Below are 27,195 nucleotides of genomic sequence, written 5' to 3'. Positions count from 1 at the left end.
TTCCTCTCCCCTCCCACTCCCGGCCTCCCTCTGTCTCCACAGGTCTCTCGGCCTCAGCCTCCCTGGTGTCCCTGGCGTGGGTGATTGCCTCCTACCAGAAGGTGCTGCGGGACTCGCGGGAGGACAAGATGCCCATGTCCTACAAGGGGGCGGTGGTGCAGATCCTCTGGCACCTCTTCACCATCGCGGCCCGCGCCATCGCCTTCGCCCTCTTCGCCTCCGTGTTCCAGCTCTACTTCGGCATCTTCATCGTCACACACTGGTGCATCATGACCTTCTGGATCATCCAGGGCGAGACGGACTTCTGCATGTCCAAGTGGGAGGAGATCATCTACAACATGGTGGTGGGCATCATCTACATCTTCTGCTGGTTCAACGTCAAGGAGGGCCGGAGCCGCTGCCGCATGGCCATCTACTACGTCATCACGCTGGCGGAGAACGCAGCCCTCACGGGGCTCTGGTACGTCTACTACGACCGCCAGGCCACCTCCGACTTCGAGGCCTTAATCATCGTCTGCGTGGTCTCCTCCAGCTTCGCCCTGGGCATCTTCTTCATGTTCATCTACTACTGCCTCCTGCACCCCAACGGGCCGGTGTTCGGCCCCCAGGCCACAGGCTGCGCTTGCAAGAAGGCGCCGGCCACGAGCGGGGGTCCCCCGCAGGACGTCATCACCAGCCCCCCGCGCTCTCTGCCGCGGACTACAGGGGGGGAGCGGGAGGGGGTGCCGGGGGACAGGGACAGCTGCGGGCCTGTGTTTCAGGTCAGGCCGAGCGTCCCCCCGACCCCTGTGGCCCGGGCCCCCCGGACAGAAGGGCCCGTCATCCGCATAGATCTGCCCAGGAAGAAATACCCAGCCTGGGACGCCCATTTTATTGACAGGCGGCTCCGGAAGACCATCCTGGCGCTGGAGTATTCGTCGCCGGCGACCCCGCGCCTGCAGTACCGCAGCCTGGGGAGCTCGCAGGAGGTGCTGGAGTATGAGACCACGGTGTAGGCCGCCGCGGGAGCCGTGGGACGGCCGCGCGCACCCCCTCACCGTGGGGCTGCCCCGCGGGTGCATTTCCGGAGCCCAAGGGGGGCCTCTGGTCGGAGCCACCTGGCCGCTGCCCTGGAGCGTGGCGGTCCCCTCCCAGCGTTTGCCTTTTGTGTTCATTAGCATTGATGGGGCCCCCCTCCCCGCGCTGCCCCCCATCCCCAGGGGTCGGCGGGGTCAGCTGGTGCTACCCTCCTGCTCGGCTTTGCTCGGCTCTAGGCGGGGCCCTGGCCGTTTGCCTCCCTGGGCGCCCCACTGGCATCCAGGCTGCCCCCACAGCTGGGCTCCGAGGAATCCGTCCTCCTGGCCCGGTGGGAGGCTTTCTTGGTGCTGAAATCCCCCAAGCAGCTGCCGTCCCTGGACCTGCCCCTGGGGCGGCCTCTCCCCCCGCCCGGCGAAGGGGCAGGGCAGCCGGGGGTGGCATAGAGCCCGGCTGGAGGGGGTGGGGAGCGGCTTCTCTGTGGCCGTGGGGCCAGGCCGGCGCAGGGAAGGAATCGGGGCAGGCTCAGTGCGGCGGATACAGAAATGTACCGTGAGCCTCCGCTGCTTTGGGCCCAGAGGGGCCTGGGAAGTGGGGCTGAGGCGTGTGGGGCTCTGGGGGGAGGCTGGGACCCAGGCCGAGGGCTGGGGCCCACCGAGGGTGCTGGGTCAGGCGGAACGTGGCAGTGATCAACCAGCACAGCCCTTCATTCGCCCTGTCTGGAGCCTGTTCCCGCCATGCTTGGGGCCTTGGAATTGGGGGACTGACCCCCCACGTACCCTGAGACGCCTGCCACGGCGGTGCCTGTCCACGGGGGCACTGACACTTGAGCCGGTGAGTCCAGGGGACCGAGGGAGGTTAAGAAACCCCCGTCCATGGGGTAGGCATGGGAGGGGGATTCTCTCTAGAGCGTGGGGGTCAGGACAGAGAGAGCCTGGGGGTCCCAAGGAGCAGCCTTGCCAAGCTGGGCCGGCAGGAGCTGGAGAGCATGGGGGAAGGCAGGGGAAGAATGGAGGTTTGCTGGTGGCCAGGCCAAGGCAGTTTCGGCAGCCCAGGCAGGATAAATGCCAAATGGGTACCAGTGCCCGTCGGTGTTCCCTGTATGCTGAGTGCTTGGGTGGCTGCCCAGGAGAGAGATTCAGATGCCGCCCAGCTGATTAGCAGAGTGCCCGCCGCCAGCAGCAGGTGTTTCTACTGGTGGTGCACGTCTGCATGCGCCTTGGTGACAGAACAAAATTTATTCCACACACAGCTGGGGAAAAAATAGAAACAAGGTGCCCTGTTGCTGAACAGGGGGGCCGATGAGAGGAGGCAGCTGGATCCCACAGTGCCCCCCGGGCTGGTCCCAAGAGCCCCTCGGTGTCACCCACAGAGCTCCAGCGCCTCATGCCAGGGCTGCTGGGGGCATTTGCATCACGGGGGTGCTCAGAGCCAGCGAACTGACCGGTAAGCCCTGGGTATAGTGGAAACCACATCCAGCCAGGGGGCACCCCCCACCCCTCTACTCCTGGCACCGTGAGCCCCGGCAATTCTAAAGGGGGGCTGCCACTGCAGGAAGGGGGAGGGTGCCCTGAGAGCGAGAGAACCCCCAGTCTGGCTGCAGCACCGCAAGAGTGACATGACACGGAGAGAGAAGGCGAGAGAAGGGTGCATCAGGGCAAAGGCAAAGCCCCTTGCCTCCTGTTATGCCCAGGGCAGGGACCCGGGGGGGGGTGCTCCCCCCCTCACAGGCTGCTCACACTCCTGTGATCCAAGATCCACTAGGGTCAGCCCCAGGGCTCCCCTCTCCGCCCGGCTGGGGCTGGGCTGGGCGAAGGGGGGCAGCTCCCCATGGCCTGAGTTGGGCACCTTAGGGGAAGGTCTGAACTATCCCATGTCCTGTGTCCTTTTGCCCTCCCTCCAGCATCTGCTCATCCCATCTGCCCCATGCCCCCCATCCCTGCATGCTAATGTGTGCGCAGCGCCTGACACAGCATAGGCTGTGTAGCCCCTATCGGCACTGCCTGCTGGGCACGCTGACCCGAATCTGCACAAAGCGCCTGTGGTCTGGTTGTACCACGACAGGCCCAGATTACAGTCTCGGTTCAGTGGCACAGACCCAGAGTAATGCCACCATCAGTGGAATCACTCTGGATCTCCATCCAGGAGTGCAGATGCTGAAATGTTCCCTCTAATTCGTTCCTTCCATGTGTGGAATAAATTTTATGTGCACCCAGGAAGTGCAGATGTGCACCACCCATCGGCACACAAGCTGCTGGCACTCTGCAACCAGCTGGGCGGCATTGGAATCCCTCTGGGGTGGCCGCCCAAGCGCTCAGCTTCCAGGGAACCCTGACGCCGAGAGAAGGCCATCCCCTCTGCCCCGTCACAGCCTGCCCCTGCTGCTGCTTCGTTCTGACGCCCACCCTGTGCTGTCCCACCCGGCGCAGTCTGCAGCATTGTTAGCGCCAGCAGCTGGCTTGGAACCGGGGCCCTTGGAGCATCCCCGGTGGCAAGCCGGTTGGCAGGGGGAGGCGGACCCCCGGAGGCGGGTCTGAAATAGACCAACGAGCGACGGGTGGGGGGAACGGACCCAGCTGGACAGATGTGTCTCAGCACAGCCTGCGAGGCGCTGCTGCAGGGGTTCCTTAGCATCAGAGTCATTCCCACCCGATGGAGACGCGCCCGAGGAACAGGTAGTCCAAGAGCCAGGGCAGAGGCAGCCAGCGAGCGCGTCACGGCTCTCACCGGGACTTTAGACCCCCCGTGCTTCCCCTTGCCAGCAGTCGGGAAGCAGCCTGCTGACAAAAAGCCCTTTGGCTTTCCCTGGTGTTTCTCCAGCGCCCGCCAGTCCCGAGAGCCGTAGGGCACAAGCTGCCGGGGGCTTGCCTAGGGCCGCAGTATCGAGGGGTCGGCCTGGTGTTCCGGGGGCACCCCACCGCTGCCGTGTCCAGGGACCCGTCTAGGCATGGCTGGGGTGTGGTTCTGCGCAGAGCGCCCAAGCTGACGCAATGCGTTTTTTGCAGTCCGAAGGGCTGGGTGAAAGCCGTTGGCTGGGGCGTTTCTCTATCCTTCCGCTCTCAAGGGCAGCCTCAGAAATCCTGCCTGGGTGCACTCCTGGGTGGGCCGGGTTACGGCTGGCACCTAGAGGCACAGCGCACGTTTGTACTAGTGAACGGAGCACGTTTGCACTAGTGAATGGGCAGAGACGCTGTTTTGCTTTATCAGTTCCATTGGGAGGCATTCCGGCCCCCTCCCAGTGCAGCATTTACCTGCTGGCCTTTGGCAGAGCATCTGGGCTGTGGCTTCCGGGCCCTGAGGGACTGTCTGTGTGGGAGTCAGGTTTGGGTTCTGCTTCTCACTGGCTTTTGCCTCAGTAAGACAGTTGTGGGTCAGAAATAGCACGAGAGCGGGTCCCTGGGGGTTATGCGGACAGAGAAATGAGCGTTGTGTCATGGCCAGAGTGTGGGACAGGCAGTGAGGAGTTTGGGGTTCTGAGCATGGCTCTGATTCTGAGTGACTGTGTGTCCCTGGGCATGTTCACTTAATCTTCCTTGTGTGCCTCAGTTTCCCCTCCTGTACGACAGGGTAGTGGGCTCAGTGTTTGTAAGGGGGTTGGAGAGGCTCAGAAGAAAGAGGCCAGAGAAGCGAGAACTGAGGCACATTATTAGTTCCACGGTGGGCCATGCCCCACGTCACTGGTTTGGCCCTGGAAATGGCGCTGGGAGAGACGAGGCAGGTGAGGGCCCCTTTCTGCCGATGGCTGAGGCTGTGTCTACACTGCACTTGATCGACAAAACTTTTGTCGTTCTCAGGTGCTAACCCCCGACTCTCTGAACGGCCAAGTTTTGCTGCAGCCGGTGTGGGTGTGAAGGCTGCTTTGTGGGCAGGAGTGCTCTGCTGCCGAAACCTGCTCGGTGGGGAGGAGGAAAGTACCTTTCCAGCACAAGCGTCGACAAACAAGGTTCGCGCCCGCTGCCGGTTAGCGACAGGGCTGGGCCGACCCCGCCCTGGCACTACAAGCTGCCGAGGGTGGACGGACCCTGCGTCCTGCCTTCCCTGCTGTTCGGGCTCTAATTTGGCGCAAGCGTTGCGTCCCAGGCGACGGGGAGAGCCGCGGCGCACGGTTCCTCGGCCCACGGGAGGAAATCTCCTCGTAGCAAGTTGGGACGTGTCGGCTTTGTGTCCCAAGGGCGGCGGGGTTCAAACTTTTTTTCTCGTGAAAATCGTTGACATCTGCCACCCAACATCACATGATGGAGTGGGGGCTCCGGGGTGGGGTTGAGGACGGGAGCTTTGTGGGGGGGGGGCAAGGCTGGGGCAGGAGGGGCTTCCCTCGAGCGGTGTCCGGGCAGCAAGGGGTGGGGGAAGGAGGGGCTAAAGTGGCCCTGCAGACCACGCTGCCCCCAGAAGCAGCCCCCAGCGGGTTCCCAGCCAATGGGAGCGCGGCACGCTCCAGAGAGACTGACAGGGCGCCGTGTAGATGCAGCCACGGCGCTTTGAAGCGCACACCCGGCCCCTTACCCTCAGCGGGAACCGGCTGCAGCCGGCGCAGGTCCTAGGGCTCCAGCCGGAGGCGCGCCACATGCGCTGAGGGAGGGCGTGAGGCAGGGTCGGGGAATCGCTGCTTGGATCCGCAGGAGGCTCCGGGGCTGGGCTAGCAGCCAGGTGGCACCGTGCTACCAGAGCCGGGGCAAGAGGCCTTCTTGCGTGGCCTCCGTCTCCTGCATTCGGCTGGCCTTTGCCGGGGAGGCGGGGAGACCAGGACGTGCCCTTCAGACTACAGAGGCTTCCAGGGGCTGGTTTGCTTCAGCTTCGCCTGGCATCCAGCCCTGTCGGCCAGCGGGGGCCCGTCAGCAGTCGGAGCAAGGCCAGCCTCGCCGTCCTCCATCGACCTGCCCGGGGCAGCTCCCTCCAGGGCAGCGATGCTCTTCCAGGGCGACCCGCTGGGCTTGCCACGGGCGCAACGAATCTGCTTCTCTCCTTCCCCACTTGCTGGGGCCCTGTAGAAAGGCTTTCCGGGGGGCAGGCGGGTGCCCGGAGAGCCTTGTGCGAGGAGGAGCCCTGCCAGGGGTCTGTCCCGTACACGTGGGACAGCTCGCGTGCTCCTGGCTGTGTCCGGGTCCCCCTCGGAGGGACAGCGGTGGGGGGTGTTCCTGTGTTTTGCTGTGGGCTCTCCATGATGTGGCCTTGTCCAGCACACGTGGCCTGAGGCCTGCAGCCCGTCTTTCCAGCCCGGCACTGGGGTCAGGTGTCCGACGTGCCTCGAGGAAGCCAGCGAGCCCCCAGGCTCTTGCTGCACGGCTTGGCCACGCTCCCTGCCGGCGGGTAGGTCTCGCCCGAGGTGGCTGGCGCGTGGTGCGGAATCCCCCAATCTGTGGGCTGGGGCCTCGTCCCACCGAGCTGGCAGGTGGCTAGGACAAAGGACACAGTCCTCTGGGACGGGCTGCTGGCAGCGAGCCGGAGGTGGTCGCTGGCGCCGTGGCCCAGGGCGGGGCTGGGGGCTCTGCCGGGCGGGTTTCGCTGTGCACCGAGCCATGGGCGGGTTCCTCGGCAGGAGCCGTCTCGGAGCAAGGGCTGGGAAAGGGATAACAGGGCCAGTTTTCTATGCACTCTAGCCACGGTCTCCACGCCCTCTCCCGGCTCTGGGGAGAGGGCCGATGCGCCCGAGCCGCTGCAATAACCTCCCAGCAGCTCGGCAGCTGGACCCCTGCAGCCGCGGGGTGGGCGAGGGGCGGATGGGGAGGCGGACCCGGGAGTCTTGCTGGTGAAGGGCACTCAGGAGGGGAATCCCTGAGCCCATGAGGCTCAGCCCACACGATCCCTCCGGAGGGGCCTCGAGCGCCTCACTCCTGCCGGACGGTTGCCAGGGAGAACAGGGCCCGGCCCAGCCGCACTGTCTCTCAGGCAGGCAGTCCCTGGCTAGTGTCGGGGGGGACTTGGTAGTCCGGCCCCCAAAAACAAGCCCATTCCCTGCTATCGTCATGGGACTCATAATAGGGCTGAAAAAAGGCCCCAAGGGAGCGGGAAAGCTGCCCACAGCCGCTGGGTGTTACGTTCCCCTCAGAAGGTGCCGGGCACATGCACCGCTGCGCCCCACACGCCACCCTGACCATAGCAACGCCGGAACGGGCCCTTCCCGGGGGGGGCGAGGCGGGGGCCATCTTGAAATCAGGAGCCAGAGGCGGATTTTGACCCGGCTCCCCTCAAAAACATCCCAAACCATGATTTTGGTCCAGCCAAAGGGACAAAAAAGTGAGCCCAGGGCCAGGTTCAGCGCCTGCCCCCTGCGGTAAGGACGGGGGGCTCAGCCCTAGGGCTGGGTTCTCCCTACTGCACGAGAGACGGGTGCCGGGGCAGGGCCGCTCGCCCCCAGCACCTTGCGCGGAGCTGTTGGTGTCTCCCCTCGCCCTCCCGTCCGGCAGCCGGGAGCACTTCCGTCGTGTACTGTAAATACTGCGTGTGCCACCTTCTCCTTCCTTCCCTTCCGCGGGAGGCAGGCTGGGCCGGGGCGGGGGGAACGCGACCGAGGTTCTGTACTAAGACTTTTTTGTATTCCACAAACTTTTTGTATATTTTTAATTTTGCTGCGACATGAGATAATTAAATTCCTTTCAATACACGCTGCCTGCAGGCCTCTCCTTGCTCTGCCCTCGTGCGCCACGAGGCGTGTCCCAGCCTGGGGGAGGTGGGGGGGGGGGGGGGTGAGGCAGCAGGCTTCATGGGGCTGGAGAGAACCAGCTACCAAGGGACCTTCTAGCCATACCCGCAGCTGCCTTGTGGTAGAGCAGCGGCCAGGTTACTGCCCGCCATAGCTAGGAGCTGGTCTCTGTGATGTAGTGGGGGGTGCTGTCCATTCGGGCATTCGCTGGTCACTATGCTTGGGCTGTGGGTGACCCCTACTGGCCTGCGTCTGTAAGCACTGCCCAGCGGGGGTCGCCCTGAGGACCCTCAGGTCACGTAGTCCATGGCCCAACCCGTTCTTACCTGCCCAGGGAAGGGGTCTGAACAAAGGAAGAGTGTGGCCAGGAGAAGGGGCAGTCATGAAGAGAAGAGACTAAGCGGAGTGCGGGGGGTTCAGGGGCCTGTGGACCCCTCCCCACGGGGTCTAGGGCTGCCAGCCCCTGACTCCTTATGTCCACACCACGTCTACACTGTGCTGTGTCCTGGAGAAGCAATAAACCCTTCTCTGTTCTACTGGCTAGCGCAGTCTCATCTTGCTGCAGACAGGGTGCAGGATCGGGGGGTACCCGACGCGCCGCCAGTCTCCCATGGGGCAGAGTAGTCACAGCTGGTGGCAGTCAGAGCTGAGACTTTGCCTCACTTGTTTGTGGCTGAGCTGGGGGTGGCCCATGGCCAGAGGACGGGGAGCCAGGAGTCCAGGACTTCCTGGGTTCTGTTTCCAGCTCTGCCCCTAACTTCGGGAAGCTGCCTCAGTTTCCCCAGTGGCAAAATGGAGATAATGGCTCTGCTGCCCTTCCCAAGGGGAGCCACTATGTCAGTGAGGCGGGAGACACGCTGCAGGGAGGGAGCAGCATACGAGCATGTTGGTGTGATCCCCCTCCCCCAGAGCTGGGAGAGGGCAGGACACGTGCTTCTGAAAACATCCCCTCGATGTGCAGCAGCAGGCAAAAAAGCCAACAGAATGCTGGGAATCATTCAAAAAGGGAGCAAGAATAAGACAGAGACCCGCCCATTGCCTCTGTCTGAATCCAGCGTCCGCCCCCATCTTGAATCCTGCCGTGAGACAGTGTCGGGACATCGCCGGTCGCGAGGCTTGGGCTGTGGGTGACCCCTACTGGCCTGTGTCTGTGAGCACGGCCCAGTCGGGGGTCGCCTGAGGAACCTCAGGGCACGTAGTCAGTGACCCAACCGGTTCATACCTGTCGAGGGACGGGGCTTGTGATGGCGCGTCGGGTCCCCCTGATCCTGCATCACCGTAGCAGCAAGAACAGACTTGGCCGAACCGAGGGGTTATTGCTTCTCCAGGGTACAGCACAGACGTGACGTGGCTACAGGAGTCAGGGCCAGGATGCCGCAGACCCCTTGAGATGGGTCCTTGGGCCCCTAGATCCCAGCCCCCTCCTTAGTCTGTCCCCTTCATGGTTCCAGCCAGAAACTGACCCTTCCCCCAACACTCACTTCCTTTGTTCCATCCCTTCCTAGAACTGGTCCAGTCACTGTCATGGGGGCCCTCAAGGCGCCCCCGCTGGGCCGTGCTCACAGACACAGGCCGGTAGGGGTCACCTACAGTCCACAGCCCAAGCACAGCAACCAGCAAGGTAGGGACACTACGTCACAGGGCTGAACAAAGGAAGGGGCAGGTTTGGAGAAGAGTCAGTTTGGCTGGGGCAAACATGGAGAGAAGAGACTAAGCCAAGCGCTGGGAGTCCAGGGGCCTAGGCACCCCTACCCCAAGGGGTCTGAGGCTGCCTGGCCCTGACTCCTGTAACCACATCACATCTACGCTGTGCTGTATTCTATTCTACTGGCTGCCGGAGTCCCATCTTGTAGCAGATGGGGTGCAGGATCGGGGGGTCCCAGACATACCGGCACACCTGCGTGCAGATGTGGTCGCTCTATCTCAAAAAAGATCTCTTGGCATTGGGAAAGGTTCAGAAAAGGGCAACAAACATGATGAGGGGTTTGGAGCAGGTGCTATATCATATGAAGAGAGATTAAACAGTCTGGGGCTTTTCAGCTTGCAAAAGAGGAGACTAAGGGGGGACAGGATAGAGGTCTATAAGATCAAGACATGCATGGAGAAAGTGAAGAAGGAAAAATCAGTTACTTGTTCTCATAAGAACTAGGGGGTCACTAAATGATATGAATAGGTAGCAGGTTTAAAACCAACCCAAGGAAGTTTTTCTTCACACAAGGCACAGTCAACCTGTGGAACTCCTTGCCAGAGGATGTTGTGAAGACCAGGACTTGAGGGGCTGGCTATGTAGCCTCACTGGGTGGTCCTGGGTGATTCCCAGTGGGGGGAACTGCAGGACACAGCCGCCCAGGCTGGGCTTGGGAAGGATGCGCCGCACATGGCACATGGCGGGGGACCGACTTTCCACTGCCGGAGGGCACCTCGCAGGAAATGGAGCCGCCCAGGGGCTGGCCAGGCTGTGGGGACGCAGGGCGTGCGTTAGCACAGGCCGAGGGGCAGGGTCGGCCCGGACAGCAACGGGCCCGCCCCAGGGAAGGGACTGGCCCCGGGAGAGCGGTGCCGACTCTGGGGAAAGTCCCTGGCTGGCATCGAGTGGCCTTCACCCGGGGGCCCGTGTGCAGGAGAAATCACGGAACGTAGCAGCCTCGTGAGGCGCCTGACGCCAGCGATGCCCCAGCTCTTGCAGCGCCTGAAGGTCTGTCCCCTTCCTGCCCACAGGCTGGCGAGGGAAGAGGACATGTCTGCAGCTGCTGGGGCAGGGGCCGGGGCAGGGGGGAGGCGGGGACCATCCCTTCTGGCCAGGTGTCTCTCTCCCGCACTCCACGGCGTGGGCCAAGCCCGCTCCGAGCTCCCCGCAGTTCAGGGGTGGCGGGTTGGGCCTCCCATCAGCGTTCCCTGCTCACCAGCTGGGGTCCCTTGTGGGTGCGGATTTGGAGCCCTGCTGGTAGTTTCTGAATCCCCCAGGGTCTTGGTGCAGCCCCCACCATGGGCAGCATTTCAGCTCCCCGGCTCTCGGCTCTGCTCCGGGTCCCGCCTTGCCCGACAGTGGCAGTGCTTGGCTCCGGTTTGCTCGGGCAGGAGACCCAGGGGAGCCTTCGAAGACGGCGCTGGCAGAACCACCGCGCTCTCCCAGTTGGGTTATTAAAATTCGGTGGCCCGACCGCGCAAGGAGGCCAACAGCCCCCTTCCCGGGGCCGAGCGAGGGCCGGCATCTGTGTGTGATGGAGCCAGCGTGTGTGAGCAGGACAGACAGGCAGACGGCAGCAGCGCCCAGAGACACGGTGGGCTAGGGGCTGGGGCAGGTGCGAGCCCCTTAGGGGCGAGTGTTGCCCCGGGCGGGGGGGTGAGCAAGCTGGTTTTGGCAGGGCAGGCCCAGCAGCCCCTGCGCCCCGTCTGTCGGCCAGCGCCCAGCTCTCCGAGCCCTGTTCCCGCCCTGGAGGGGCAGGAACTCCACAAGGTCACGTCGGAGCCGGGGCTGGTGGAGTTTCCGACACAGGAAAAAAACAAAGGACTCGCCCGGAGCGGAAAGAGCTGCCTGGTCCGTGACAGGAGCGGAGCAGGGACAGGACATGGAGTACGAGGCCAAGAAGGGGAAGAAGGTACGTACCCGCCGAGCTGGCATTTCTCACAGGATGGCTCTGCGGGGCGGTGGGCCCTGGCGGGGCACAGTGCAGGGCACCGAGTCTTGCCCGGGGGGGAACAATGGCCCACGTGCCCCCCCTAGGCAGCGTGGAGGAGCAGGTACGTGGGAATTTTACAGAGCTGGCCGTACAGGGGAGAATGGCAGCCACTGGGGTAAGGGGAGCCCTGTGGCCAGCCGTGCTGCTGCCACTGGGATATGGGGAGCCCTGTGGCCAGCCGTGCTGCTGCTACCGGGATATGGGGAGCCCCATGGCCAACCGAGCTCCTGCCACTGGGGTATGGGGAGCCCCGTGGCCGCCGTGCTCCTGCCACCTGGATCCAGGGAGCCCCGTGGCCAGCCAAGCTCCTGCCACCGGGATATGGGGAGCCCCGTGGCCAGCCGAGCTCCTGCCACCGGGATCCAAGAAGCCCATGGCCAGCCGTGCTGCCACTGGTGTGGCTGGGGAGCTGGGAGCTGCATGCAGGACCCTGGGGGCTGAGCTGTCTCTCGTGGATGGCGAATTGCTCTGCCCTGCTCTGCCCTGCCCGGCCCATGGGATAAGATGGTGCAGATGAGGCTCTCTGGCCAGCTAAGGGCTTTCCCTTCAGGGGCTCTGTGCAGAGGGGAATACGCAGCCTGCCCCTTGGGTCTCTTACTCCCCTTTGCCCCTGCCACTGACCTGGGGCCGAGGCTTGGCCGGGTTTTTCCGCGAGGCAGCGGGCAGCCATCCAGCCTTCTGAGCTTGGCCCAGGAAGCACCCAGCTCCATCCTTGAGTCCTCCCTTCAGAGCAGCCCTGCCATTTCCTCCCTCCCCGGGGGCTGGACCTGGGGGGCTGTTCAGCCCCAGCCCACCCACAGGAAGGGCACCCCCAAGCCGCTCCCTCCAAACCCGCTGCCCCACCTGTTCTACGCTGGGCAGGCGCCTTGGGCCCAGGGCCTGGGTTCACTGGATTTGTTTCCATGGCGCCATCGGGGCCGACTCCTGAGGGAGCTCGCTCTGTCTCTTGGGAAAGATCCCCCCTCAGCATTTCCAATGGCCCCTTTACTGTACATGGGATCACCCCCGGGGGTGGGGGGGCGGCTTCCTCTCATTGGGGTTTGCTGTCGAACCCAGCGCCTGAGAGTCATGTTTGTACACGGCCAACGCCAGCCCCTCTGGGGCTGGGGACGAGGTGCCGGCTTCTCACCCGTCCTCTGTTCTCAGGGGTTTGTGTCGCCCATCAAGCGGCTCGTTTTCCCCAAGGCGGCTCGCAGGCCGGCGATCAGGAGCAGCGTCTACCGGCGGCCTCTGCATTCGGTCCCTCTCTACCCCCCCGACTACCTCATAGACCCCCAGATCCTGCTGCATGACTACGTGGAGAAGGAGGTGAAGGTACACAGGGGCAGCCCAGCCGCTCAGGGGCCGTCCCCGACGCTCAGAGCGGGGCCCAGAGGCCTGCCAGGGGTCCCTGTTGCCATGCTCCAGGGTGGGGGCTCACCTCTGGCTGGGGCACGGGGTGCCTGGCCTGCCCCAGGTGTGTGGGAATTGCCCCCGGTGATGTGGAGTGAGGAGACAGGCCAAACTGGGCTGAGCCGTGTCTGCCACAAACACACCTGGCCCCTGGCTCTTCCCTCGGTCCCTGGCCTCTCCGGGGCTTGGCAAATGCCCAGTTCCCAGGTCACCGGGCCCGCGAACGCCCGGGGGAGGCTGCGCTGAGGGGAGCTATTTGAGCTGTGAAGTGACCAAAAGTTTCAGCTTCAGAGCCACGTGCCCGGCAGGGCCCTTTGGCAAGAGCAGGCTGGGCCCCAGGAGCCGGGAACCCTCCTGCAGCGGCCGCCCCCTCGTCTCATGGGCTCCCCTGGACACCCCCTCCCTCGGCCAGGATCAGCGCCCACCCCCTGTGCTTGTTTGAGGGGGAAGCACATGTTGCGGCCACGGGTTCCCCCTTCACTCGGAGACCCGGGGCGGGACTCAGAGAGGAGACCCCTCCCCTTGTGTCCTGCAGGGGTATAGGAATGTGCCCCATGCTGGGCAGTGCACCCCACACGGACCCGCAATGGGGGCTTGAGGGGCCCTGTACGCGCTCTAGCTGCCCCTGCGGGGTGAGCAGGCAGGAGACCCAGCTGGGGAAGCAGTTGGGGATGGGGGGCAGAGAGGGGATCCCACTAGGGAAAGACTCGGCAGACCCTCTCTGGGAAGAGAGCAGGGAGTCCCGGCGGAAAAAAGCCCCTGCAGAGAGGTGGGGAGGGGAAGAGCAGACCCCGTGACAAGAACGAGGGATCACCAAATGAAATGAATAGGTATCAGGTTTAAAACGAACAAAAGGAAGTTTTTCTTCACACGCGCACTGTCAACCTGTGGAACTCCTTGCCAGAGGATGTTGTGAAGACCAGGACTTGAACAGGGTTCAAAAAAGAACTAGATAAATTCATGGAGGTTCGGTCCATCAATGGTGATTAGCCAGGATGGGCAGGGATGGTGTCCCTCGCCTCTGTTTGCCAGACCCCTGAGGAAGGGGGAGACCCCAGATGGGGGGGCTGGGTTAGGCCCAGAAGGACAATGTGGGAGCCAGACTTGGCAAAGCGCAGGAGGGGGATCTGGCAGAAGCCAGCGGGGGTGGGGGGCGTACTGGGACAGCGACTCTGCCACCGGCTGCCTTCCAGGGTGGGGAGGGGAGCCGCCCCGTCTTGTCCCGGATGCTGCGTCGACGGCGCCTGGTGTCGGGCCCCTGGCGCCTCAGGCTCGTCTCTCTTCAGTTCTTAGGCCACCTGACCTGGGTGACGTCCTCCTTGAACCCCTCCAGCCGGGATGAGCTGCTGCAGCTGCTGGACACGGCCCGGGTAAGGGAGGGAGCCGCCTCCACTCAGCCCCTGTGCTCCGAGGGCCGGCGCCACTGCCCCAGGCTGCAGGGAGCGGACGGGCAGCCTGGCTCAGGCGGCTTTGGTGTGGAGAGGGCTGGCGAAGGGCTTCATGAGGAGGGAAGGGAGGGGCGGGGGGGGCCGCCCTCCCAGCCACGCCCTGGCACTGCCCATCCTGACTCAGGGACTCCTCGCTGCCCAGCGCCCCCCGCCGGGCCACGTCCCTCTGCCTAAGACCGGGTTCCTTCGCCCCCTGCAGCAGCTGAAGGAACTGCCCCTGCAGACCACCCCGGAGCAGGACAGCATCCTGAGCCTGTCGGCCCGCTGCCTGCTCCTCACCTGGCGGGACAACGAGGAGCTCATCCTGCGCATCCCCACCCACGAGATCGCCGCCGCCTCCTACCTGCGCGACGACGCCCTGCACCTCCTGGTGCTGAAAACAGGTGCCCAGACTCCCCGGGCCCCGGCGGGGTCCTTCCCTGCACGCCCGTCTGCCCACGCTGGGTCCGCCAGCCCCATGCCCGGCTGCTTTGGCCTGCCCGTCGTTACTGGCGCCCCAGCCAGCCTGTGTCATATCCCTGGGGCCATTCGGCATCTGGCTGTGCCCAAGGACCCACTGCTCTTGCGGCCCCCAGCTGCATGCCACAGTAAAGGGGGGGGGTCCTGTGTGCCTTGCTCCCTGGCAGCGGCAGGGCTGTGGCTCACGACAGCGCGTCCGTCCTGGGCAGGTACAAGAGCTGAGATCTCTCTGCCAGCCCTTGATGGAGCTGCTGGGGGGGGGCCCAGCGGGTACCAGCTGCTAAGCTAAAGGAAGGGGTGTGGCACCTGGCGCCCCCTAGTGGCTGTAGATTGCAATGGCGTTAGGGGTTTGGACCAGGTCCCATCGGAAGAAAGATTAAAAAGACAGGGACTGTTCAGCGCCGAAAAGAGGAGACTCAGGGCGCGTCTACACTGCACCATAACTCGAAATAAGAAGCGCCCTTTGAGCGGCGCACATTGCAGATCTTATTGCGATGCTACTTCGAAACAGCTTATTTCGTCATTTGGCGCGGTTCACCCCGCGCCAAATCTCCACATAAAGCGCTCTTCCAAAACGTCCCTTACTCCTCGTGGAATGAGGTTTACGGGAATGTCGGAATAGCGAGCCCAAAATGACAGGCTTGCTGTGGAGACACGGGATAGCTATTTCGGGATTCTGCAGTATCCCGAAATAGCGTTGCAGTGTAGACGTATCCTAAGGGTGGATAGGATAGAGGTGTATAAAATCAAGACATGTATGGAGAAAGTAAAATAAGGAAAAGTTATTGACTTGTTCCCATAACAAGAACGAGGGATCACCGAATGAAATGAATAGGTATCAGGTTTAAAACAAACAAAAGGAAGTTTTTCTTCACACGCGCACTGTCAACCTGTGGAACTCCCTGCCAGAGGATGTTGTGAAGACCAGGACTTTAACAGGGTTCAAAAAAGAACTAGATACATTCATGGAGGTTCGGTCCATCCATGGCGATTAGCCAGGATGGGCAGGGATGATGTCCCTAGTCTCTGTTTGTCAGAGGCTGGGAATGGGCGACAGGGGAGGGATCACTGGACGATTCCCTGTTCTGTTCCCTCCCTCTGGGGCACCTGGCATTGGCCACTGTGGGCAGACCGGACACTGGACTGGATGGCCCTTTGGTCTGACCGTTCCTATGTTTTTATTGCTTTAGCGTCCCTTTATGGGGGCCCAGGCTGACTTCCAGATGCCAGGGGGTGTGGGGAAGGAGGAGAGTCACCTCGTAGGTCCCAGGGTCGGATGCAAGACAGGCAGGGAACAAAGTGGGTACCAACCCGCGTCCGGTGGGGGAGGCAGCATCTCCTCATGCCACTGGGGGGGGGGAGCTTTCCGAGCACTGGGCTTGTCTCTCCTCTCTTCCAGGCCTGGGAGTGGATCCTGTTCCCGCAGGGGGGAACCTGGACATGTACCCAGGGGGTAGCCTGGAGAAAAAGTTCCCTGGAGGGGCGTCTGAGAAGAGGCCAGCGGGGGTCTGCCTGGAGTCCAAGCATCTGGGGGGCACCATGGAGCGGCGGCACACCATCTGCAGCCTGGACTGGAAGATGGCCCGGGGCGGGCAGGAGGGCAGGCAGGGCGGGGGCGGGAGCCTGGAGAGGAAGCAGGCGGGTGGCAGCTGGGAGAAGAGGCGCAGCCGCCGGGTTGGGGGCAGCTGGGAGCGGAGACAGACCAACAGCAGCAGCTGGGAGCGGAGGCAGCTGAGCAAGGCTGGGGGCAGCTGGGAGCGGAGGCAGACCTACAGCGGCAGCTGGGAGCGGGGCAAGACCTACGGCAGCTGGGAGCGGAGGCACACGGGGAACAACCCGCTGGATCCCAAGGAGCCCAGCCCTGAGGCCTATTGCAACCTCATCATCCTGGCCGTGGCCAACAGGGTGAGTAGCCGTCCCAGGGGCGACCCACCCGTCGGGCGACCCGCCGCAGGTCACAACAGGCGTCTTCTCTCCTGGGGGCAGGATGCTGCTGAAGAATCCTGCGCCCTCATCTGCCAGGTCTTCCAGATCATCTACGGGGACCAGAGCATCGAGTGCGTGGACCGGGCTGGCTTCCACTACACCTCCACCCCCGAGCGGCCCTGGCTCTCCAGCAGGAGTGAGCGCCTGGAGGAGTGGGGTGACCGGACGGGGGGCCCCTCCCGCTGCTGGGTGGTTATCACGGAGCTCCGAGGCGGGGAGGCCCACATCCGGTGGCAGGGTGGGGCAGTCTGGCAGTGGGGGTGGGGTGCTGCCGGGGGGCAGCATTTGGGCTGGCAAAGCACGGAGGCAAGATTTGGGGGTGGCTGGGATTCCGCGTACGATGCCTCGTGTTCTGGCCTCGTGCCGGACCTGGCACCGTGTAGCAAACAGGAAAGGGGGGCTGGTGCCTGGGGAACACAGGGATGGGACAGTTCCCTAATCCTCCCCTACGGCCTTGCTTTTCCCAGGCGAGAGCTGCCACACTGACGGGACGTACGGATACGACGCCGATTTCAGCTGCTGCAGCTCATTGTACGTCCTGCTCCCTGGGGGCCAAATGACCCCCCCTTTATTCCTGGGCATGCTCCATGCAACCCTACGCTGCCTGCTTGCCCCTTGTGTGCGGGAGCCAGGCCCTGGGCAGGGACTCAAAGCAGCCTGAGTTAGAAACAGGGGGACACATTTATCTGCCTTTAAAGTGCTTGCGTCTGTACAAAGGGCTGGGAGCTGCCAGCCAGAGTCCAGCACCGGGCACGTGAAACAAAACCTCTTTGGTCCAAAGGGAAGCCAGGAAAGTCCAGGAAAGACTCAGGAACAAGGTTATCCTAGTCCAGGAGTTTTCTTGCTCCCAAATGGTAGGCTTCACCCGCGGGGTCATAGAATCATAGAGCTGGAAGACACCTCAGGAGTCATCAAGTCCAGCCCCCTGCCCAAGGCAGGACCAGTCCCAACTAAATCAGCCAGGTAGGTTGTTTGTAATGCAGCTGGCTGGTGCCACAGAAGAAAACAGCCTACTACAGCTGCCAGCTGGTGGAGTTGCACTTTTAGTTCAAAAGCGTATTGCAACCCTGGGTGGTCCCAGGGTTCCATCCCTGCTGACCAATCGCGCAGAGGGTTATTACATGAGGAATTACCCATAATCCACCCTGCAGAGATTTCAAACTTCAACTTCCTTTAGCAAACAAATAACCAGCCAACTCGCACCCAAGGAAGCTAGCCAATCAGCTCAGCACATTATAGCGTCAAAATATCACGCTTAAAAATTCCACGTTCCTTTATTTTACTCAATTGCAAACCTGCCTGTGGCAGTTTTCAAGTGCCTAAAGGGTGTCACAAGGAGGAGGGAGAAAAAGAGTTCTCCTTGGTCTATGATGATGGGACAAGAAGCAATGGGCTTAAATTGCAGCGAGGGAGGTTTAGGTTGGACATGAGGAAAAACTTCCAAACTGTCAGGCTGCGTCTAGACGGGCAAGTTTTTCCGCAAAAGCAAATGCTTTTGCGCAAAAACTTTCCAGCTGTCTACACTGGCCGCTTGATTTTGCGCAAAAGCACTGACGTTCTACTGTCTGAAATCAGTGCTTCTTGCGCAAATGCTTTGACGTTCCCGTTCAGGCAAAAGCCCTTTTCCGGAAATGTTTTTGCGCAAGAGGGCCAGTGTAGACAGCTAAAAACTGTTTTGCGCAAAAAAGCCCCGATGGCGAAAATGGTGATCGGGGCTTCCTTGTGCAAAACCGCGTCTAGACTGGCACGGATGCTTTTCCGTCAAAAGTGCTTTGGCGGAAAAGCGTCCGTGCCAATCTAGACGCTCTTTTCCGCAAATGCTTTTAACAGAAAAACTTTTCCGTTAAAAGCATTTGCGGAAAATCATGCCAGTCTAGACGTAGCCTCAGGGTGGTTAAACTCTGGGATAAATTGCCTGGGGAGGTTGTGGAATCCCCATCACTGGAGAGACTGAAGAGCAGGTTGGACAGACACCCGTCAGGGATGATCTAGATGGTGCTTGGTCCTGCCGGGAGGGCAGGGGAGTGGATGTGATGACCTCTGGAGGGCCCTTCCAATTCTAGAGTTTGAGTCTATGAAAATGGCCACTAAGCCCCTGAACTACATTTCCCAGAATGCTGAGCATGAGGTCAGAGGTTACAGCCCCATCTCAGGTATAAAAGGCTCCAGCGGCCAGCCATCTCTCCTGCAGGGGAAGTTCCTAAGAAAAAGACTCCAGCCAGGAAGCAATCCCACTGCTTGGAAAGTGGGGTGGGGTGGGGGGTGAAGGAGGATGTCTGGAGACAGCCCCCCTGATCTCCTTCCCTTCTGCCTGCAGCGATGGCTCCCACGAGACCTTTGAAGCGTATTACAGCGGGACGTCTTCCCCGTCCTTCCGGGAGTCACGTCACAGCCTGGCCACCGCCTGCAGCGGGAGCGACCAGAGCAGCGTGGGCCTGGAGCAGCTGCAGGACTACATGGTCACGGTGCGCTCTTTGCTGCTGCCTCCTGCCCCTGCCCCCGGCATCCTTCCAGCCCCGTGTCCTGCCCCATCGTTGCCGGGGAGCCTGGGGTGAGGCAGGGCTGGATGGGGATGTCTGCAGCCGCCTCTGACCTCGCTCTCCCTCTGCTCTGCAGCTGAGGAGCAAGCTTTCTCCCCTGGAGATCCAGCGCTTCGCGTTGCTGCTCAGGGAGTACCGGATGGGTCGGTCCGTCCAGGAATACTGCTCAGACCTGCTGCAGCTCTACGGGGACAAGAGGAAATTCCTCCTCCTGGGTAAATGGCTTGTTCCTGAGCCCTCCTGCCGGGGGCGCAGCCGGCTGGTGAGCGCAGCGTCTGGGGCATGAGACCTGGCGGCGCCTCGAGGAATGGATGCGGCCTGCGCAAAGACGGGCCCGTCGTTCCAGGGAGCTGAGGTTTGCATGGCCTGGCTAGAGCCGGGCCCAAAGCAAAAAGCCCAGGGCCAGAGTTTGCGCAGCCTGGTCCAGGCGCCCCTGAATGTGGGGCTCAGAGCCTGCGAACGTGGCAGTGCTTGTAATTAACCCACCTCCCTCCCCCGCCCTGCGAAAAACCAGGGGTCCAGACATGGGTCCCTGTGAGCTGTATGGCCACATGTCAGCACGGCTGCCTAGCTCGCCCTGGGCTGGGCAGGGGATGGTGTGAACCAGGTGTCTCCCGAAGCCAACCGTGGCCTCCTCCCTTCCACTGTGGCTGGAGTGGCCCATCCCTGGACCTCCCACTCCCCACACTGTGGCTCATCCCTGGACCTCCCACCACCACGATCTCTCCTTCTCCTCCCCCCCGGTCCATCCCTGGACCTCCCCCACACTCCCAGACAGAGCTCTTGCACCCTAACCCTTGGTTGCAGCCTGAGCCCCTCACCTCTGGCCCCATCCTAGGGCCTGCACCCCTAGCAGGAGCCCTCACACTCTTGCACCCCCCACCCTCTGCCCCACGTGAATGTTGTTAGGTGCACCAATATGCAGGTGATGTCGCATGCCTCCCCACCCCCATTCTGCACGTCACCACAGTGGTACACATAAGAAAATTCATTCTGCTCAGGGCTGGGAAAAATTAGAGGGACACTAGCCAGGTGGCTCCCAATTCTGGTTTGGGTTTCTCTCTCTAAGGCAGGGATTGAAAAGAGAAGCCTTCGGCTTATAAAGGTTCTGCTCCGATAGGGGTGACCCTGCCAGCTTCAGTGGCCCTGTAGTGGGAGATCAGACCCGAGAATATGGCCCGGAGTGAGGGGCTGCAGGGACAGTGTGTGCAGGGGGCTGGGGGCACAGGACGGCACCTGTACAGGCGGGTGGATTAGGGGAGTCTCTGGGCCTCCGTTGCCCCTCTGTAGGATGGAGGGGACAGGCCTGCCCTCCCAGAGGGGTGTGAGGAGGATCTGACGAGCAGCGGGAGGTGCATGGAGGGTGGGGTCCGGAGGGTACAGCGTGCCTGGGTCCCCTTTAACCAATTAAGTGGGGGGCCAGGCTAGAGCGGCCCCCGCAGAAGGCAGGGGCTGCTCCAGCCCAGCTACCCCAGGCCCTGCACAGGGGCTACCACAGCTGCCTCTGCCGGATCCCGTGTGGAGGCTGCCGGCTCCCAGCTCTCACAGGCTGGGAGCCGGCAGCCCCGTGCTGAGGGCCTGGTAGGGCTCTACCCATGGCTGGGCTGCTCCTGGATGCCAGGTAACCATTTCACCAGTCCCCGTAGTCGGGACTTGCTGCCTTTAGACACAGAGACTCAGGGGGCAGCCCCTGGGCTCCCCCGACCTCTCTGGCCCCCGGGAGCCCGAAGGCCTCGCAGGGCAGCAAGCGCCTGCCGGCTCCCGCCCCTCCTGAGTGCGCGTGTCCCTGCAGGCATGCGGCCCTTCATCCCCGACCAGGACATCGGCTACTTCGAGAGCTTCCTGGAGAGCATCGGCATCCGGGAAGGGGGCATCCTGACCGACAGCTTCGGGCGGATCAAGCGCAGCATGAGCAACACGTCGGCCTCCGCCGTGCGCAGCTACGACAGCTGGTCCCTGCACTCCGAGGCGGAGTCCTTCAACCGCCGCATCACGGACATCACCCACGACATCGAGGCCCTGGCTCGCGACGAGGAGGACGAGCAGGAGGAGGAGGAAGATAACTATCTGTGAGGGACTCCTCCCTCCCCCGGGGAGTCGCGCTGCAGGCGGGAGATTCCTGGGGGGCCCGAAACCTCCTGGCTGAACCCAATGGGAGCCAGCTCCACCCGCCTTTCGCCGCTGCCCTGCTGGCTTTGGAACTCTCCCTGCTCCCGCGCGGCCTCCTCAGCTCCTCCGGGCCTTGGACTCTGCCAGGGAGAGCTGGGGGGAGACGGAGCTGGGGCCTTGGCTGCACCCGCCCCAGAGTGGCTCTGTATGTGCCTCGCCACCCCCTGGCATGGCTGGACTGAAGCCGCACAAAAGCCCCCAGAGGGACTGGGGCAGCAATGTACTGTTACATGCCCAGAGACTCTACTCAGCATTGGGGGGGGGAGGGATCCTGCATCCGCCCCCGGGAAGCAGAGACCCTGCGGGCCAGGTAGGGCCGTGTGTTCCGAACAGAATTAAACGGCGGGGCTGGCGCATGTGGTCTTGCTAGGCCTGCAGGTCAGAGGGGCGCCCGGGGGCAGCCTGGGAAGGGAAGGGCCGCGTCCCAAGCGAGGTAGGCCCGAGGGAGAGGGCCAGGGTGCCATGCTGGCCGCCCTCCAGGGAGAGGAGCGGGGGGAGGGTCCCCGTGTCTGAGTGCTGTGTAGAGCAAGGAGGGGACAGGCCCACTCCAGATCGGGCCTCGGAGAAGGGCGTGGGATGCTCGTGAGCGCTGGGTGGCTCCCGGTGACGTTAGGGCCACGCTGGCATCACTGGGAGGCCGGAGCGCCAGCTGTGGGCCAGGACTGCCCCCCACAGGGGCCTTTAGAGGAGGGCAGGGTTCAAAGGGGGACCTGAGGAAGGCGACACCCAACACGGCCCATGTGGAGCCCTGCTCTGGAGCTGACTGAGACCAGCTGGGATTGGTGCTGGGGACGCTCGGATGCTGGCGAGGGGGGGCTGGGCAGTGTCGAAGGGCTCTGTAAGGGGGGGGCTGGGACCATTAAACCCACTGAGCACGAGCCCCCATCGTGGTGGGGGGAGGGAGGGAAGCATTTGCTCAGCTAGGAACTGCCTTTGCACGGCAGCCAGGGTGTGAGGCTACGGGTGAGCCCCGGACGGGACGGGATGGGAGAGCAGCATGGCCTGGCCTGGAGCATCCCCCGCCCCTTGCTCCTTTGCACTCTGCCTGCCGGGGGCACAGCCTGCTCCTTGGCTCAGTGGATGGGGCGATGGCCGCTCGGGGTGGGCTGGTGGCAGGTGGCTCACTGCTCGGGCCCCAAAGGGGGGTCTTTGTCTCCCCAGTCGCTGCACTGAAGGCTTCCGGGTGAGCAGGAGAGAGCCCAGCCAAGAGGTCCGGCCTCCTGGGGCCAGCAGTACCCGCCTCCCAAGCAAACATCCCCCCCCCCCCCGGCTGTCTGGGCAGATGGGCACGGTCTGCCCTAGGGAACGGGCACCCCCTTGCTGGGGCTTTTCTCTGCAGTGAGCCAAGAATCGGTCTGTCCCAGACGACCTCCCACCCCTGGAGAAAGTCTCCGCGGGGCGGCCGGGTGAGTCTGTAACGTTAAAAGCAACGAGTCCTGTGGCACCTCAGAGCCTAACCAAAATATGTGAACCGGGAGCTTTTGTGGGCAAACCCCACTTCCTCCGATGAGCCTGAGTGGAGGGGAAAAAGGGGGGAGTCTCAGAATAAGCGAGGAGAAGCGGGGGGGACGGGGACCTACCAATTGTCGTCCTGGTGCGAACGTTTGCACTTGGTTTGTAAAACTCCAGACCAACACGGCTACCCCTCCGAGACCTGTGACCGTGCAAGGCACCGCGTTCACCGCGTGGAGTGGAAATCCATCCACTGCACAAGGAATCTCACACTGATTCGCACGGACGTCCTCTTCCCGTGCAAGTGCAAACCTCACTAGCACCGGCACGGCAACGGCAGGTATTTTTTAACTTCTCCCTTCACGTTCCGAGGAGTCCCCCCCCCCCGCCCCTTTTCTCCTCCACTCAAGCTCACTGGAGGAAGTGGGCTGTGCCCACAAGAGCTCACGGTACTCCAGGTATATTTGGGAGGCTCTAAGGTGCCACAGGACTGCTCCCCCCATGGAGAGAGCCCCTGGGGCAGGCTGCAGCAGGCAGACTGAAATGAGGGGTGCACTTTCTGGGCCGCCTGGAGCTTAGTTGGGGGGGGCTGTTTGCAGGGAGCCCACTGGCCAGGGCTGGGACTTGATGCTGTGCTGGCCCTTGCTGGGGGCAGCTTGCTGGGTGCTAAACGCTCTGCCCCTCTTCTCGGGGAACAGAACAAGACGGGAGCACGTGGTCAGGCATCGGGGGGAGGGCAAGCAGCAAAGCCCAGAGCCAGGCTATGAACGGTCCCTCCCCTTCCCCAGCGCTGAGGGGGTCTGGAGCCGGGTTGTGCCTTGGCAAAGAGGGTTCTGCACCCGGCGCCCAGGCATCCGGATCCAGGAGCCGCCTTGAGCTGGTTGTGGGGAGAAATGGGGCTTGCACGGGCAATGCCACAGCAAGGCACTAGGGGGCACTGTTCCCTCTCGGCTTGTCCGCGTGAGAACAGGGCAGGGGCCAAGCCGGCTGTGTGGGGCAGGAGTGGAGTTTTGTGCCCCAGCTACGCCTCACGAGCCAGCCTCAGTAACCCCCGATCAGCTGCCCCCAGGCATGTCCCCCAGGGCCTTTTGAACGCCGCTGGCTTCAATTAACGCCCAGTTCTAACGATCACAGAGACCAGCCCTCGGCTGCCCTGCCGGGCTCCCCGCTTTTACACGGGTGGGGGTCCTTTGTGGGCTCCCCAGGCCAGTGAGTGACTGGCCAGGCTGCCCATGGGTTCCATGCTCAGCAGCCGCGAGCAAGGTCTGGCTGGGTGGCCTTGGGACCTAGACGTGCTCTGAGCTCCCCATGTCACTCCAGGGCGCCCCCGCCGGGCAGCATCCGGTGCAAGGTGGCTGCGTGCTGGGGGGAGCCTCCGTCAAAGGGGGTGTCTGACGTGGGGCCTTTGAGAGGGTGGAACGGTTCCCCCAGGTGAGTAAGTGACTTTCCAGTGCTGGAGGCCACCTGCCAGGAATGGTGCAACCCTGGTGACTGATGGTGACACACGTGCCCCATTGCACAAGAGCACACGGGGCTGGCAGGGACGGACTGTACAAGTCTGAATGAGCTATTGGGCGGCCGGGAGGGGCGTGTGAGAGTCAGGCGTGCCCGGCTGGCGGCGGGGGGGTGGCGCATCATTTCCTCTCTGGGCAGCTGATGGACTCCAGCCGAGGTCTCCCAGGCGGCGGCGAAGCGCAGCGCTCACTCTGTCGGTGCCACCAATGTGGAGTAATTTGCATTTCACAAAAGGAAGTTCGCACCCTGCGAGTCAACTTCCTGCTCCGCGACCAGCCGGCGCTGTTACCCCCATGCAGAGTCTCGCCCCCGCCCCTGCTCCCCCGGCTTCGGCGGCAAAACCTCCTGCGGGAGCAGGGCTGGGCGCCTCCCACGCTCCTGGCCAGCGGAATTGGATGTATCTGGCGAGGCGGTGGGGTCCAGGGGTAGCTCCTGGGCCCAGCCGCCCAGCTCCGGTCAGCATTTCCTGCACAGGGTGCGCCAGGCCTGCGCCATGCAGGGCTGGACACTCCCTCCTCCCCCGTGGTTAAAACGCCCAGGGCCTCTATGCCAGCGGGTCAGCAGGGCTGCTCTGGCTCTAGTAGGCGGCCGGGACGCTCTGCCCAAGCTCTATACAGCCCCGAGCACCCCTCCGGCTGGCCCACCCGTGGGGGGGGGAGGGGGGCGCTGCTCATCCCTGTCTCTTGCCTCAGCCTCCGGCACAGGCAGGGGGAAACCAGGAGCAATTGCAATAACAAAACTGCCCTTTCGGCTTCCCCTTCTCCCCCCCCCCCCGGGAATCCACCCAGCCCAGCTGTGACCCCCACGTCGCGCTCCGGCCTGTGCACACGTTGCATGCTCGTGCCACTGCTGCCAGGAGGGGGCTGGCGCTAGCTCTTGCCCCGGTGCCTTGAGGCCCTGCCCGGGACTGGGCCCCGCTGGGCAGGGGCTGCACAAAAAGCGAGCCCAGCTGTGAGGTGCTTCCCGTCAGCGGCTCTGGCCAGTTCCCGGCATTTGTCGGAGCACCAAGCCGGCCGGCGTCTGGGCTTCCCCGGGCCAGGGCATGGTGGGAGAGGCCTCCCCGCCTCAGCCCCTGTTTGCACCATTTCCTCCCGCCGCCCGCGGGCTTCATGCGGAGCAGTTCCCTTTTCTCAGCGTGCTGCACGTACAAAGCCCTGCCGCGGAGGAACAGGAAAACGGTTCCCGAGCAGCCCCGGTACCTGCCGCTCAGAGCACAGGGAAGTCCTCGGTGCTGACTGCGCCCGGGGCTTGAGCCTGCCTGCTCGCTTGAGACCAGCTCTGTTACCAACCCAGGCAGGAAGAGGTGGCTGGGTTAGTCTGAGGAGGCCCCCATCTGTGGTTCACTGGCCTGCTCTGCCACCCGTGCAAACTAGGGATGTTAACGACTAGTCAACAGGAGAGTCGACTAGTTGCATCCCCACACATTGCTTCCTCTATCCGATAGAGGCAGTAAGGGGGGAGAAGAAGGGGTACTGCAAAGCAGCAGCACCACACGGAGCCCGGGACCCGGGGCTCCGCCACTTTGAAACGCCGCCGTGGCATTTCAAAGGGGCAGGCCCGCCCTATCGACTAATCGAATCATTGAGGCAAAAATGCATCGACTATTTGATGACTCAATGAGACGCTACGTTACACCCTTCATGCAAACCCAGTAAGGCTGAAAATGTGACATCATCATGACTGCTTATGGGTTTGTCCCACACGAGACAGAGTTGAATGACAAGGCATGGGGTGGCGGGGGAGGTGGAGAAATCTAATGGAAAGCTAAAGCCAGCTCCCAGTTATCTGCCAGGAACCCCGTGAAGCAGTCTGGCTTAGCGGGAAGAGGTGCGCTGTGCCCACGAAAGCTCTTGATAGTCTCTGGTTTTGGTTAGTCTCTGAGGGCACGTCGACACTAGGAAATCATTTCGAACTAATAACTCCCGCAATAACTATTTCGAACTAGCGTGTCCACGCTGCCAGGAAGTCTTGAAATGAGTCTGAGGAAGCTCCCTTAAGGTCAGTGTGCTGCGAGGCAATCTGAGGTGCGCCTCGGAAAATAACAGAGTTCAAAATGGCCACCCTTAAAGGGCCAAGTGACCTTTCTTTTCTTTTCTTTTCTTTTCTTTTCTTTTCTTTTCTTTTCTTTTCTTTTCTTTTCTCAATAACTTCCCCTCAACCTTTTTTTTTAAATTCCCCTCAACAAAAAGTGGACACCCTCCCTCCCCTTAGCACCTCAGGGAGCACTGGGGAGTCGTTACTTGGAACGACTCTGGGGAGTCGTTATTTTGAAAGAGCAGCAGCGGTGCGTCTACATGGCCGCTCTTTTGAAATTCGCGTTCTTCCCCGTGGAAAGCAGGAGTTGTTAGTTCGAAATAGGCCCCTTATTTTGACATAGCAGGCTTGGCAGTGTGGACGCGCCGCTTATTATTTCAAAACAAGGGGAGCTGCTTTGCAATGGCTCCCTAGGGTGAAGCGGGGCGAAGGTGCTACAGGACTACTCGCTGGTTTTGTAAGCTACAGACGAGACTTCTAGCTTAGAAGGGTTTCTCTGTCCTCCCCTGCACAGCTAGACGAGCAGGTGTGTGGGGTACTGGTGGGTGCTAACGGCCGGCGATGTGTGTCACCCAGCCAGCCACAGGAACGTACACGGAAACGCCGGCTGGCCGTAGTTATTTATTTAAAACAACAAAGAAAGATGCAAATGAAGATGCAAATTTGGTGTCATTCTCAGGACTCCCGGGCAGCTTCCTGTAAGGCCGTCAGTGTCAAGATTTGGAGCAAGCCTGTCCCGTCTGTGTGTCCCTCCCAGACATCTGTCCTTGAGCTCATGCTTTCTCTGCTGGAGAATTGGCAAACTGTGTTACATTAGAGCTGCATCCCTCCCCTAGCCGGTGAGACACAGACCTCAACGGCTCAGG

At 62.4% G+C, this 27,195-nt stretch overlaps 2 protein-coding genes across 5 annotated transcripts in view; both read left to right on the top strand.

Moving 5' to 3' along the window:
• The window catches only part of XKR7 (XK related 7), a 33,977-nt gene extending 28,479 nt beyond the window's left edge, over positions 1-5,498 (top strand). Inside the window, exon 3 of the mRNA XM_075900842.1 lies at positions 43-5,498. Within this exon, the coding sequence (XP_075756957.1) occupies positions 43-995 (953 nt within the window). The 3' untranslated portion in view covers positions 996-5,498. The remainder of the gene's footprint in view (positions 1-42) is intronic.
• Positions 5,499-10,471: 4,973 nt separating this feature from the next.
• On the top strand, positions 10,472-26,393 carry CCM2L (CCM2 like scaffold protein). Of its 4 annotated transcripts, XM_075900839.1 has the most exons (10): positions 10,967-11,253; positions 12,481-12,648; positions 14,013-14,096; positions 14,374-14,557; positions 16,033-16,538; positions 16,620-16,755; positions 17,087-17,150; positions 18,937-19,084; positions 19,236-19,374; positions 20,952-26,393. In XM_075900839.1, exons 1-10 carry the CDS (start codon positions 11,224-11,226, stop codon positions 21,230-21,232), a joined length of 1,740 nt encoding a protein of 579 aa, XP_075756954.1. In that variant the 5' UTR covers positions 10,967-11,223; the 3' UTR covers positions 21,233-26,393. The 4 variants fall into 4 exon arrangements, with proteins under 4 accessions (XP_075756956.1, XP_075756954.1, XP_075756953.1 ...); XM_075900841.1 differs by lacking the exon at positions 20,952-26,393 and having other exon boundaries at positions 10,472-11,253; positions 16,620-16,808; XM_075900838.1 differs by lacking the exon at positions 10,967-11,253 and adding an exon at positions 11,260-11,395 and having other exon boundaries at positions 16,033-16,755.
• The last annotated feature ends 802 nt before the right edge of the window (positions 26,394-27,195 follow it).

The sequence above is a fragment of the Pelodiscus sinensis genome, chromosome 18, assembly GCF_049634645.1.
Source record: "Pelodiscus sinensis isolate JC-2024 chromosome 18, ASM4963464v1, whole genome shotgun sequence".
Taxonomy (NCBI): Eukaryota; Metazoa; Chordata; order Testudines; family Trionychidae; genus Pelodiscus; species Pelodiscus sinensis.
The sequence above is the reverse complement of the archived record's forward strand: the minus strand, read 5'-3'. Positions and strand labels throughout refer to the sequence as shown.